At 48.9% G+C, this 14,434-nt stretch overlaps 1 protein-coding gene and 1 long non-coding RNA gene across 2 annotated transcripts in view; both read left to right on the forward strand.

Annotated features, from left to right (window-relative positions):
- The first annotated feature begins 1,297 nt into the window (after positions 1 to 1,297).
- Positions 1,298 to 14,434, forward strand: part of CLSTN2 (calsyntenin 2) — a 647,862-nt gene continuing 634,725 nt past the window's right edge. Inside the window, exon 1 of the mRNA XM_021071127.2 lies at positions 1,298 to 1,620. Within this exon, the coding sequence (XP_020926786.1) occupies positions 1,515 to 1,620 (106 nt within the window). The 5' untranslated portion in view covers positions 1,298 to 1,514. The remainder of the gene's footprint in view (positions 1,621 to 14,434) is intronic.
- On the forward strand, positions 5,689 to 9,576 carry LOC146397494 (uncharacterized). Its single transcript, XR_014824051.1, has 2 exons — positions 5,689 to 5,868; positions 6,804 to 9,576. It is a non-coding gene; the product is annotated as an uncharacterized LOC146397494 (long non-coding RNA).

Raw genomic sequence — 14,434 nt, forward strand, 5'->3', positions numbered from 1 at the left:
GAGCTGTTAATGGATTTTATGGCTTTGTTGAGTACCCCAAACTACAGTTATTAATTATAGGATGTTGCTTAGACACCGTTGCAACATATACATTTTCTTAATTGATTTGTATAGGCTCATATCTAGCAGCATAAAGAATGTGCAGGACCATAACACTTACAAGGCATTGTAATTGCCTTTTACCGCCCTCTCTGGCTTCTCAGGAACAAAGGCTTTGAGGAGAGGACAGACAACTCTCCTTGGTCTTTGGACCTCTAATGTCTACTTTAGTGCCTGGTGGCAGGGCGACACAATCTAACTAGGTGCTCAGGAAACGTGGTGAATCAATGAATAAATAACTTTCCTTTCTTCCTAGGTTTCTCTATTTCCTTATCTATTCCTTATGAGCCCTGACCTGTGTGTGATATTGGCACTGCATATATGTAGGCAAATGCGGTCAAGGATTTATTCTGAACCATTAGTTAATGTTTATGGAGTACCTCTGTGAACCTTGTGTAGCCTGGGGGTGCAGGAGGTCGTCAAGAGTGCATGGTCCTTTCACTCCGGGAACTGACAATTACTAGGGAGAGGTTGCAAGGCATGACATCGGGTGGCCTGGTCTTAAGATACGTGGAATGAAAAAGGTGATAACTTCTTTCCTGGGTACCATACTGGGGGGAAGTTTCTGTCCCTCTGCAGCCTCAGCAGGCCCCGCACCCCAAGTTTGTCTTTTGTGATCTGGCCTATCAGACTCTGAGAGCCGTGGATGCCCTGCCTCTCCAAGATGGTGCGGAGTCTGGCCATTGCACTCCTGGTCCACCGTGCCCTACCCAGCTTGGCAACTCGGAGAGATACTCGCGCTTTCCAGCTCCAGCGTGTGCCTGGCGCCCTCCCCAGACCAGGAGGCATAGAACGTCCAGAGACCCGGCCAAGGGCAGGACCCACAGCAACGCCTGCCAGCCTCTCCGCTTGGATGTCAGCGCCAAGGGCGTGGCGGGGCACCGTGTCCTGCGCCCCCGCATACTACTCTCCGGTCTCAGGGGACCACTTGTGAGGGAGCCCGCCAGCCCTCGAGGCAGTTATTTGAGAACTGGAGGGGGGGCGTGGGACCGGAGGGCTCCTCGCAGCCGCCCCCTGGGTCCTCTGGGAGCCGGGTCCCGCTTGGGGCGGGAAGACTGGAGCCCCAGAGCTCAGGACGGCGGAGGAAAGTTGGGGATAGGGACCAAGGAGCCGCGAGCGCAGCAGCCGCCGCCGGTGTCCGCGTCTCATGAATATTCAGTAGCCACCTCCCTCTCTCCGTGACGTCACGGGCCGTCCCGGGGTGAGCGCCGGAGCCGCTTCGGGTCCGCGCCAGTGAGCGCGGCTGCTGCCGGCGAACGAACGGCGCGGCGGCGGGCACCGGAGGCCGAGCGCGGAGGCTCCCGAAGCGCACCCAGCGGCTTGGCGAGGCGGCCCGCGGCCCGGCGGACACCTGGAGGCGAGAGCGGGCGCCGGCAGTAGGCGGCGGCGGCAGCTCGTAGGCGGCAGCGGCGAGGATGCTGACTGGGAGGCTGTGCTGGGTGTCGCTCCTGCTGGTTCTGGGCGTAGGGAGCGGCAGCGGCGGCGGGGGCAGCCGGCAGCGCCGTCTTCTCGCGGCTAAAGGTGGGTGCTGGGGAAGTTTCTTCTTCTACACGGAGGGAGGCAGGGCGGGCTTGAGGGTGCAACCGGCAGAGACCCCGGCTTACACTAGATTTGCACACCCTTCCTTGCCGCAGCTTCCCCGGCCTCCGTGCGCCCGGGATCCCCGAAGTGAGCGCCCTGAGCCCTGGACGAGAGAGGTTCCACCTGCAGACGCCGGCCTAAGACCTGGGCGGGGTCTAGGGACGAAGGAGAAGGCGAGGTCTGGGGAGTCTGGACAACTTTGGGGGCTGTCTGTGCTGAGGTTGGAGCGTAGTGGCCCGAGAATGGCTCGAGCAGGGCGCTGGCGCGGCACGGGGAGGCAGTTGTCTGCTCCTGCCCAGAGGGAGAGATCAGCGGCGGCGCCTTCAAAGGAGCGAGCACAGCTCGTTTTCCAGCTCAGGCTTGAGGTGAAAACTTGTGGGCTCTAGGGAATGCCTCCCTAGTTGGCCTCAGTCTGCCCTAGGGCTGCCGTGCCTCCCTTGGGAACGCGCGCCTTCAGCGTCGGCCGCAGAGTCCGGGAGAAGTGCGGGATATGGCACTCCGCACAGCCTCTCCGACTCCGCTTCGCCACCCCAGAGCAGAGGCGGGGAATCTGCTGACCTCCCTACCCCCAACGCTGTTCGCTAGGAGTTCTTGACCTCCTCACTTCTCCCGCTCGGGAGGAAGCTAGATCCTGGTGAACACCTGGCGCTGTCAGGAGACTGTAGGCTAGCGAGTCTCGGAATTTGACTGCTGCCTGGGAGTGCGGGGAGGAGCGCTGGAGTGGGGGCGCCTGGAGGGCGGATTGAAACATAAGGTCACGTGCTTGCTGGACGTTGGTGGGAGAGGCGAGAAAGGAACAGGGCGGGGGGTGGACTGGAAAGGGGAGGTGGGCGGCAGTGGGCGCAGGGGAGGCAGTGGTAGTTGTAGGCTGGAGCGTCCAGCTTAGTGATGACTTGTTGATTCTCTGCGCTGTTGACTAGGAGGGCGTGCGCTTGGTTTAAGGGCTGTGTCCAAATCTGCCAGGTAACCAGCTAGGGAGGAACGTGATCCACTGACCATCTTGAGAGAACAGAGGAGTTTGCGCCGGTACATAGGCTCTCTATTAGAGACAACCTAATTTGCAAGCTGACTTTGAACTATAGCTTACACATAGCGCAGGAGAGAATATAAACTAGGTTTCATTGCTCTTGGAAGGTGGGGAGGGTGCGAGCAGACCGTCTCATCTCCTTTGGACCTCGCGGAATGCTTCTTCCCGAACTTGAAAGTGATACATTTGAGGAGAGTTTCTGTTTCTCCTGTAATCTTTCAGGTTTTTTGGTGACATTGTTTTATAAGCAGGCATCTTATTTCTTTTCGGCAATTCCCCATCCCCACCCATCCCAGACTTGATTGGTAGTGTCTTGGGATGGGGGGGAGACAAAAAAGCTGATTATGAAAATGTCTCACACGTGGTAAAGGTAAAGAAATATGTGAAGAAGTCACTGATCTTTCAAAGAGACCATTGTTTTGGTGAAAACAAGAATAAAAACAATTGAATTTTTTTTTTTTTTTTTTTGCTTTCCTTTCCCAATATAGATACTTTGTTAAATAGGCATAAGATATGTTTTGGAAGATGTTTTTGCTTTGTAGCAGAGCAAATGGTGTATGTAGGAGCAGATGTCTACAATCAGGGGGGCTCACAGCAAGTGAAGAAAGGAAAAACCTGTTTGGGAAGAAGACTGGATATGCTTCTGCATGCCTGAGTTGCCAGGTCAGAATGGAAAGCTTGGTAGAGATGGGAGAGAAAGACTGAAAAGAGAGAAACAAACAAACAAACAAACAAAACCTAGGCGCTCAATGATTTATGTATATATGAATGATTTTGTACGTTTTAACCTATGCTTTTCATCTTCCCCACTTAGAACATATTCATCTCCTGGTGAAAACAGGCCATTAGTCTTTGCAGTGTAAAAAGTTGATTGGCCCAGCGCAGTGAGAGTTACTCTCTGAATCCCCCCCGCCCTTCTTCCTTCTTTCTCTTTTCAACCACTGGGGGGCTGCAAAGGGCACTTTAGCTGCATTATTTTTTATAAGACAAATATGTTATATTTGATCAAAACAGAGACATTTATTATGACATTTTAGTTAGGGTTTATAGGACTGACTTTCCTTATTACAATGCACGTGCATCTTACATTTCCAAATTTCACATCATCTCTGAAAAACATTTGAGAAATGAAGGTACACTTGCTGCATGATGCATCCTGCCCTGACTTCTAAGGTTCATGCTGTTATTATTACAGACACTAAAAAGGGAAAAGTCATGAAGGCATACAAATAAGACTGAACAAAAAAAATATAGCTTTCTTCTTCCGTACAATTCTGTTTTCATGTGTAGAGGAAAATTGGGAGTGGGGCATCAAACTGCCTGGCAGACTTCAATGCACCCTCTGGACAGCTGTCTGGAAACACGTCCTCCCAGCTTGGGCTGTGTACGATGTCGTGTTTGTGATGCACAGCTTGTGCTACCTTTGTATTTCTTGCTTCTTGCTATAGGGAGTCGAGCAGCTAATCTCTGCGAACCGGTTTGAGGTTTTTACAGACTTGCTGTATTTTCAGTGCAAACATATTCCCAGTTATAATAGGCAGCTATTATAACCCCCTCCCTCTACTCTCCTGTAGTTTGGCTATTCAAAAAAGACAGATGCTTCCTGGATGCCTTGAAAAGACCAGATCCCATGCACATATTTTATGAGCAAACCTGAGAAGGCATTGTGGACACAAGGAGGCTCTGGAGCAGAGAAAGATGTCTTATCTAGGAGAGAAAAGACAATACAATCTAGACAAACATCTTAAGATTGATGCCAAGTTTGGTGATGTATCAGTGGTCTTATGTCTCAAGGACCTGGTACACAAACCTTTTTCAGTTCTCAACATCTAGTCATTAGTTGTTCAGGACAATACCTGACTATAGACCATCAGAAACAACTGACATAGTGCCCACCTGTGTTCCCAGGGCCTGGCTTAGTGCTCTGGAGAATTCATAGCAAATATAAGAGGACCACCCCACTCCATTCCCATCTCACTAGTGCCTTGCTTTGAGAGCTTTTATCTGGCTGGAGAGACAAGATTTTTTTACATGAAAACTTTAAGAACATGACAGCAGGTGGAGTTTGTGCCAAGCATACTACTATGTGATGGGGACACAGACAAGGGAAGTGGGGTGGGCAGAGGGCTTACAAGAGCAGCATTTGGTTGTAGGGAGGGGAGAAGACAGGGCAGAATTTTAACAGTGGTGGTGTCATTGTAGTAGTTGCAGTTTGTGGAACCTCTCCTTAGTGTGTCGCAGGCACTGTGTTGGTCCCTTTTCCTGGGCTCTCTCATTTTGACAACCCACGCAGGGCTGCTGTTGGTAGCTTCGCCTACTTCACAGATGAAGACACCAAGTCTGAGAGAGGGTCAGTGACTTGCCAGGACCACCAGTGGAGGATGGGACACTGGGGTGAGCCTGAGAAGGTTTCACAGTGCCCAGTGCCCCCGACCATTCACCAGATATTCTCCCCTTTGGTTTTAAAGGCAGATCTAGTGGCCACAGGGAAGCCAACTGCGTCTCTGAGATCCCCAGGAGCCCTGTGGTCCCGCACACAGGAGAATCCAGGGCCGTCCTTCCCAGGGGCATGTTGGGAGGTGAGGGGAATAGTCTCATCCATGGAAACCTGTGTTCTTGCTTCGAGCAGCAGCCTCATTCTCCCTCACAGATTTGAAAACCATCAGAGTTTTCCAAAAGGCACAGGCAGAAGCTCCCATGCGGGCAAAAGTGGTGTGGCATTTTCATGGCAAATTGTCCTATATCATCTCTGGGAAAGTAGCTTGTGTCTCCTAGTGGTGTGATGGTTGTTTCCCCAACAACTGATGCACAGTGACAGGAAGTCCTCAGTGCTGCTCAGAGGGTGCACTCTGACCTGCACTTCTCCTGAAGCACCTGTGGTTCCTGGACCAGGATATGCTCGTTTTTGCCCCGGACCCTTTAGACTATGTCTTCAGGCTGATTGATTACCTTCCTCAGCCTGATTCTTTCTGTGACTCCAGGCAGGTGTGGACATGGCCTTCCTCGATTGGTCCCCCAGGCTGGTCCCCAGGCTGTGGCTCTCCTGCTGGCGCGCCTGTGCTCCTTGTCTGGCTGTAGCACCGCCCCATGAGCCCTGAGGGCTGGAACCTCATCCTGATTCTCCAGCATCTCCAGGACCACCCTGCTGCCTGACCTCCGATGTGAGCTGAGCAGTCAGTAGTGACTGGCTTTGTGAATCCACCTGTTTGCAGTTGTGATGCTGTTGTTTCATGACATAGATATTTTGGCAGTTTCCTCCTGTCCAATAGGAAGTAAAATTTGGGTTTAGTAACCAGAGAAACCTAGATTCCAGTCCTGGCCCTACTGCTTCCTAGCTATATAGTCTTGGGAAAATTAGTTAATCCCTCTTGAGTCTCAGTTTCTTTATCTATAAAATGGGGATACAAAGATCTACCTTGCCAGATGGTTGTCAGGAGGGCCTTTAGAGATCACCTAGCCCAGTTCATGGCATGTAAATAGCACTCGACATGTAGTGATTGCTGATCATTTAAACACTGGGTTCTAGCATCTGAAATTTGGTGACATTCTTCCTTTCTGACTGACCTCTTGGCAGCTCATGCTTTGTTCATACATTCCTTCTAGTCAAGTCTGTTCTGTCTCTGTCTCCATATGTGCATCTGTATGGATATAATCATATATAAATACACACACACACACACACACAGACATTTGACTTGAATCGTGAAAACATTCTTTCACTAGTCTTTGAATGCCTTTGAGCCTGGACCCCTGTCTCATTCATCTCAAAAGCCCTGACACTTAATGCAGGGCCAGCTATGAGGAAGAAATCGGCAGTTATCTAAATAAACATCTCCCTGTGCTAGTGTCCAAGGTGTGGGTTCTGGTATTGGGAGCGAGAGCTTTATTGGTGTGATTTGAGTTGTAAGAAGTCCCCTGTCCAGTGAGAACTTTCCTTCCAGCCCCACTGTCCCAGGAAGCAGAGGAGCATTTTTCGTTTGTTTAAGATACTGACAACCTCTGTAATGATACATGTTTAGGTGGAAAGGGAGAACTAAAGCTATGATAACCAAGTGACAGCTTGAAACAGGTCATTATTTTGTTATTTATTATCTAGCCCGCCACTAATGGACCCTGTGAAAATGGTTCCACTGGACTGGTGGATTTACAGATGGACCGTGAGAGGACCATCTGAGCTGGAAAAGCATGCTGAGCTGAAGACACTGGCACTGAATAGGACAGAAGTTTGCCATTTGAATCAGCTGGGGCTGCTGTAACAAACGTGCATTTCTGCAGTTTTGAGAGATGGAAGTCCAAGATCAGGGTGCCAGCATGGTTGGGGTCTGGCGAGAGTTTTCTTTGGGGTTGCAGACTGCTGACTGACTTCTTGTTGTGTCCTTATGTGTGGAATGCAGAGAAGAAGCCAGCTCTCATAAGGGCACTGATCCTGTTCATGAGGGCTCCACCCTTATGACCTCTTCTAATCCTTATGTGCTGGGATTTGGGTTGTAAGGAGAGGGTGTGCCAAAGGCTCCGCTTCCTAAAACCATCACTTTGGGGAGGTAGCTTTTCAACATGTGAATTTTGGGAGGACACACACAAACATTCATCCACACCCGTCATGCCGTCAGATTTTGGGGGGTGTGGCAACAGGCGGGAGGCAGGAGGGGGCAGTGGCTAGAGGAGGATGCCTGGGGTCAAAGTGAGGCCAACCTAGACATGCAGTGGGCCCCGTTTTTAGCCGTATCAGCCAAGAGCTATTTCTCTGTCTCCCATTATTCTCTGTGAGGGGAATGAACAGATAAAACAGATTTCAGATACCAAAGAACTCATACTCTGTCTAAGGCAAAGGTCACACATGACCCAAACTATTAGAGAACTTGGTAGCTTCTAGGAAAAGGGTAGACTGTGCATGAAAGACCCCCCCCCCCATCAAAAAAAAAAGTTTATAGGAAAGGAAGAAACTAGCAAGGATGGGAAAAGCCAGGAAAGATTTATGGAGGAAATGAAAGGCGCCTCGATGGGTGAGTAGGCGTCTGGTAAGCAGATAGGAGGGGGGCAGGGCAGGTAGATACAAGGCAAGAATGCCCTGCCTGGTGCACTGGCAGGAATGAGGAGGGAGCCCAGCCCCAGACAGATATATTTCTGCATACAGATGACAGAACTAATAAATGAGGGAATGTTTATTGAATTCATACTGTGTGCCATGCACTATTTTAAGAACTTAACATGGGTCCTCTGGTTTGATCTTAACCCCAGCCCTCTGGAGCAGGTAGAATGATTATCCTGTCTCTCCAGAGAAGGAAACTGAGGCACAGAGAAGGGAAGTAAACTTGGCTGAGGGCTCACAGAGATGGTGGAACTGAGATTTGAACCCACAGTAGTGTGGCAGACGTGAATTTCCCTCATCACCCAGGCTTGCCTAGCAGAGGGATGTGGTGTCTGCTCGAGGAAGGGTCTGAGCAGGGCCAGAGAGGCTCTGCCCTGGAAGGCATCTCATTATCCGAGAACATTTGGGTTTCACTCCCAAACTGCTGAAAGCACCGGTTTCTTTGGAAGCCCCACTTTCCGATTCCCTTCTCCATCAGGAGTGAACGTGGTCTCTCTCTTCAAGCCCCTGGAAGCTGGAAGCCTTCCTCACCCCCCATCATGCCTGGGCTCAAGCTGAGAAGGCAGCTGTCTGCATTGCATGGTCCATTGGAGGGGTCTCCTGCACCAGAACCACCTCCCAGCAGTTGCTCATTTGGGCTGCCCATGGCTCTCTTTTGTCTGCTTTGTTTTTTTGTTGTTGTTTGTTTTTTTGGTTTTTTGTTTTTTTTAAACAGGCAGGGTTAAGAAAAGCTACCACAAATGCTTTCAAGTGTATTAGATGTACTTGAAGCCTGGACCCGGGGACAATAAGGAGAGGATGCTGAAAGGTGAAGGTGTCAAGGTGAGAGATGGCATAGATGGAGCAGCAGGTACCTGACTGCTCTTAGGCTACCTTTTCTTCTGATGCCCTGGCAGCATTGTATATATGTCAGTTGTCTTTTCCACAGATACCCATTTTACAGGTTGGTAAATAAGCACAACAGAGGCACATAGCAGCAGAGCCGGGAATCAGACTGAGGGGTCAGACTACTCACACTTGGTTGTAACCCAGCACCAGGGGGCCGGATGATGTCTTGGATCAGGTTACCCATGGGCCACTTCTCCTGCTTCTCAGTGGTTTTCTAATCATCAGAACAGACACTTGTTTCCAGTATTTTCTCAGGACCTTGCTTTGTCTTCAGCTCAGTACCCTGTGCTTACTTCAGGCCTCTCAAGAGGACTGTGACTAACTCTTCTCCTAGCTTGTATTGAGCCCCCCCTCCAAGGTTCGCTCAATGTCTGTCCCCTCTAGGATGCTCTGGGGTACCTCTGGCTGGTATCATGTGTACCCACCCAGCCTCTCATCTTCCTTCTTGGAATCTGCTGCTCTGCTGCTTGCTCTGTGGCCTGTGTATGGATGAAAGGTGCAACATCTGCATACTCACCCAGGCTGGAGCCCCGGCGTTCTCCAGCTTCCTTAGCTCTCCTCTTCTGTCACACCCCATCCTTTTCATGTTTAGTTGATTCTTCCCCTAAAGACCTAAAGCCTTCCCACTCCCCTCCATGCCCATTGCTACTGCCTTATTCAGCATCTCTTGGGAATGAAAGCGCCCCCACCTCATCCCATCCACAACACAGCTGCCAGGATGGGTCCTACCAGGCCTGTAAGACATTCCATCCCAATCATCATGAATTCCACCCTTCACTGTCCACCCTACTATCCCAGGGTTTTGAGAATGGCATTAACACTCTTGGGATTGCCTCAAGTAAGCCTGGTAAGCAGGTTCTGGGAAGAACCTGTTTGATGCAAAAAAGAAAAAGTAGGAAACCTCATGCGGGAGCCCTTGGGTCTCAAAGGCTGTTCAACGTGTATAGTAAATGGCACTGACTGGGCCTTTTCTTTTTTTTTTTTTTTTTTTTTTGTATTTTTAGGGCTGCACCTGCAGCATATGGAGGTTCCCAGGCCAGGGGTTGAATTGGAGCTGTAGCTGCTGGCCTGCACCACAACTACAGCTGCATCGGCAACCTATTCCACAGCTCACGGCAATGCTGGATCCTTAACCCACTGAGCAAGGCCAGGGATCGAACCTGTGTGCTCATAGGTGCTAGTCAGATTGTTTCTGCTGAGCCATGATGGGAACTCCTCCTGGGCCTGTTTTTTAAAAAATGCTCATTGTGATGCTCATTGTCTAAATAGCATGACTTCTTGACTTCCCTGCTGACTCACTACTTCTATGAACAGCGGAAACTTTGCTGCCACTAGGTTGTAACCCAGTACCAGGGAGCCAGATGATGTCTTAGACGATAGCACCCAAAGCCCATTTCTCCCACTTCTTAGTGGTTTTCTAATCCTCAGAACAGGCACTGCCTGTTGCTGTTGCTGCCAGTGCTTCTGGGGCTCTACCACCTGAAGTCCTCTTCTCATACTGCATTTCATTCTTATTGCTCTGGGGGTGCTGTGGGGTTAGGAGATGGAATAGGCCACTGGTTCCCCTCCTGGAGAAAACCAGCCCTTCTCCCATGTTCCACCTTTCCCATCCCTATGGTCACCCCTTCTAGGAGCTCAGACGTTGATAGAGCAAAGGCCTGGACACCAAGTATCTACAGAGAACTTCTGCCTTTGCTCTTGCAACCCAACAGCAGAGTGTACAGGGGCCCCATTACCTTCTTAGAACAGTGAGCCTCACTCCTGGTGACAAACCCCAGGCCTTTCAAGATAGATCTAAACTCTGCAGCCTCAAATAAGTGTCCCCTGATGGTTTCTCCCTTTCACTTCTCATCTGGCCTCCTCTTCTCTCAGTGAACTTTCCACCAATTTCAAGAGAGTAAATGCTGTCATCTTTCAAAAGCTTACTGTGTACCAGGCACTGTTCTGAGTGCGTTATAGGTATTAATACTATATTAATTCAGTCCTTCAGCCACTCAATCACTTTTAGAATCCCCGTTTTACAGGTGAGGAAACTGAGGCCAGGAAGGTTGAGCTACTTACCCAGCTCACTCAACTAGTAAAGCAGCAGAGCTGGGATTTGAATAGATAGAGTCTAGTTTCAGTGGCCACCCTCTTCTCCATTGTGTCTGTGATTCGCCACCCTGGATGCACAGTGGAACCACCTGAGAGTTTTAAAATAACAGGGTTGCCTAGAACGCACCTGCAGAGATGCTGGTGTCATTGTTCTAGGCTAGGACCTGCGATTCAGTTGAAAGCTCTCAGGCATTTCTAAAGCTCAGCCAAGGTTAAGAAGTGCCCCTTTCAACTGCCAACAGTTCTCCAGGGAATTCCTAGTTTCTTCGTATGGTTGCAGGGCTGCTCCTGCATGGGGAGCCTAGTCCCTCTTTATTTTACCACCTCTAATTTCCCACATCAAAGTGCCTATCGCCCCTGACTACCCAGGCAGACTGTGAGCCCCGAGAGGGGGAGGCATCCTAGTCACCTTTGTGTGGCTAGTGCCCAGCAGTGTCTGAGGTCCAGGGTGAATGCAGAGTGTTGAGGGAGTGACCGGATGCTAGGGTGATGCCAGCATGCTGGCTGTGAGTCCCTCAGGACTTTGTAAAGGTTGCAAACCCTCAGTTCTGCAGAAGAGTCAGGAGGACTTAACCACACCAAGATGTGTGAGGGAGTCAGGTCCAACAGATGCCCTTGGAATTCTCACTGAAAAAGGCTCTAAATGCCACTCTTATTGGTCCTAACGTGCTAAATTGGCTAAATTTTGACTTAAATGTTCCCAATTAAAAAAAAAAAAAAACCCTCCACATCATTTTGGTGACTTCTGCCACTTTGCATTTCCATGATATCTGTTGTATGATACAATTAAGCCAACCTGCAGTTTTTAAAGAAGCCTGACAAGGAAATCACTGTGGAGGAGGAAGGAAAGCTATGGTCTCTAGGTCATGTGACTTGAATCCAATGGTCAGTGTGAGGCTCCGGGCACATCACTCAGCCGTCTGGGATCTGCTTTTCCCAGTGCAGAAAGGACACGACGGCACCTGTGTTCTGTACTCAGGAAAGTTCTGAGTATCCATGTGCAAAGAGCTCTGAACACCCCGCGGAAGCATAAAGTGCCTAAGAAAATAAGGTGATCCGATTTAAGCAATTTGTTTTGAGACTATAGGACTCAACCCCTTCCCCTGCAAACAACCCCCCCCACACAACAAAACCCATGTTTATACTGTCTTTCCAATTTAATTAATTAATGATACTTTCAGGAGAAGTCTGAATGTAGCATTAAGGCCCTTCCCAGTTCTTTGATGTGCAGTCTGCATATGGTGCATGGCGGGTGGTCACCATGGTTATGTGAGAGATGCAGCAGTTGCAGGCCCATAAATTTTCAGGGAAAAACCAGTCAAAACTGTTAATATTATGTCACGTTGATGTGTCGTTTTCCAATTTGCATGGATAACTGCATTGCAGCAAATTAATTAAAACAGATAAATGTTAATCTAATGCATGTCTCCTTGTAATTAATGAAATATAACCATTAAGGGGGTATTTGATTTATTATTTTAATTTATAAAATGCTGAATTCTCCTATAAAGTTAGATTGGGTAATAGGAGAAGCTGACCCATATATAGCATTAGGAAAAATAATCACATTTCGATAAATTAATCACTCTCTAAAAGGATATAGTTCATTAACACCATGAACTGAAAGTGTTAGATGTAAATTAGATTAACCTTTTTAGTGACACTTCCATTTATATTGCGTATTCTCTTCAAACTCCAAGCACTTTACATATATTAATTCAATTAACCCTCCCCAGACCCTTGTTAAGTAAGTACATATATCAAAGTTGGAAGGGAGGAGAAATGAAACCCTTCAAAAATATTGAAGTCCCAGTCTTAAGATGCATTATTTATGATTTTCTCTGCAGCGGTACAGTTTATCGTGGACTTCTGTAGCTTGAGAATGCGGGAAGGTTCTCAGGCTCTCTCATACTGTCAGGAAACACTTAGCACGTCTCTTAGCCAGAGACACTTCTGCCTGACGCTCAGGCCAGAGGCTCTAAGAAAACTTCTGCCTTATTTCTCAAAATGCACCCCAGCACCTCTGGGCCTGGCTGCAGACAGGGCATCCCCAAGTGGGTATGGCTATGGGGTCTCCGTGCCCTGCTGGGGCATCCGAGGGTCATGCCCAGGGCGGGTTGCTGTACCTCTTTTTCCTGCCTGCCCTTGACCATCTTGACGCTGAGGATGGGCTGGTGAACAAGACCTTGGGAGGGAGACAAACAAGGAGTGACGGAGATGGAGAGGGGCCTGAGCTCGTCATCTGGGGTCGCTCAGGCCTGAATTGGGGGCTGAGACTGATGCCCCTTAGCCTGCTGGGGTGGCAAGTGAGGGCCTGAGAGCAGAAGGATTTGCCTTCCATCTAGCCGAAAGCCTGTTTCTCAAGGACAGCTGCCCGAGGGAGGCCCTAGGGCTTCTGGAGCTGCTTGTCACCAGGAGTGCCGCTCTCCTGTGGGGGCCATGCCTATTTGCAGGACTGACTTTCTTTGCCCCCTTGAGGTTGCATATTGGGGAGATGAAGGTGGGACTTGCCTTATAAAAGCTTATGAAGAATCAGGGGAGGAGACTCTGTAAGCATGTTCTTAATCCGATTGAATGAGTCTTCGGTAGTTTGAGGTTTTGAATGTTTATCTTTCCAACTCTTTCTGCTCCTTCAAGTTCTCGAACCCACAAGTGCTCTCCTAGGGGGAGATTTTCACTATATTTCACAAACCCTTTGAAATGAAGTATGCTCCAGATTATGGTGTGCCCTGGATCTGGTGGTTTGAACCTCCTAAGGGTAATGTTAATACGAAGGAATGCCTCACTAGTGGTTGGAGACGAAATAGAATGTAGGAGAACAATGCTGAAGTGGGGTTGATTCTTCTCCCTCCTTCTGGAGTTAAAAAACCACTTGCTCGGGTCTTCAAGTCAACAGGAAAGGGCAATATAAGCCCACACAGTTCTAGAATCTCAGTACATTGGGCTCTGCCAGCATTTCTTGGCACACTTGTCTGCTGCAAAATGCATCACATTCTCTCCTCCAGACCCTGTATGGGAGGATTAAGAATCAGGACTTAGAGCCAAGAACTAAAAGACAAGCCATCACTCAGGAAACTCACAGAAATGTTGGGGAATGAGAGAAAATATAGAGTTTGCAGTTCATGGTATTTTAAGGTTTGTTTTCTTCCTTTTTCCTTCCCCCCCTTCCTTCCTTCCATTCTTCCTCTCTCCCTCCCCCCACGCCCCTTCCATCCTCTTCTTCCTTTCTTGTGTGTCTTTGTGAGAGGGTGCATGGTCATTTGGAATAGGGAAAAAGTGAAAAGAACTTAACATTCAAGACCTAAGGATCTGGCATTGCTGTGAGCTGCTATGTAAGGTTGCAGACCTATTTGGCGGATTCAGTGTTGCTGTGGCTGTGGTGTAGGCCGGCAGCTGCAGCTCCGATTCCACCCCTAGCCTACGGCTGCAGGTGCGGCCCTAAAAAGACCAAAAAAAAAAATTATTTTTTCCAGAAGAAAACCAATTCTTTTGGCTTTATTGCACCTTGCATCATCATCAGAAATATCAAGATGGTTGTATCTTGCATATTTATTTTATTATTTTTAATTAAAATATTAATTAAAAAATCAGGACTTCCTGTTGTGGCTTAGCAGGTTAAGTACCGACTATTATCCACGAGGGTTCAATTCCTGGCC

The sequence above is a fragment of the Sus scrofa genome, chromosome 13 (genome assembly GCF_054392235.1).
Source record: "Sus scrofa isolate SSC_HxYL_T2T_F1_AM1 chromosome 13, Sscrofa_HxYL_maternal_Yorkshire_Landrace_v2.0, whole genome shotgun sequence".
Classification (NCBI taxonomy): Eukaryota; Metazoa; Chordata; class Mammalia; order Artiodactyla; family Suidae; genus Sus; species Sus scrofa.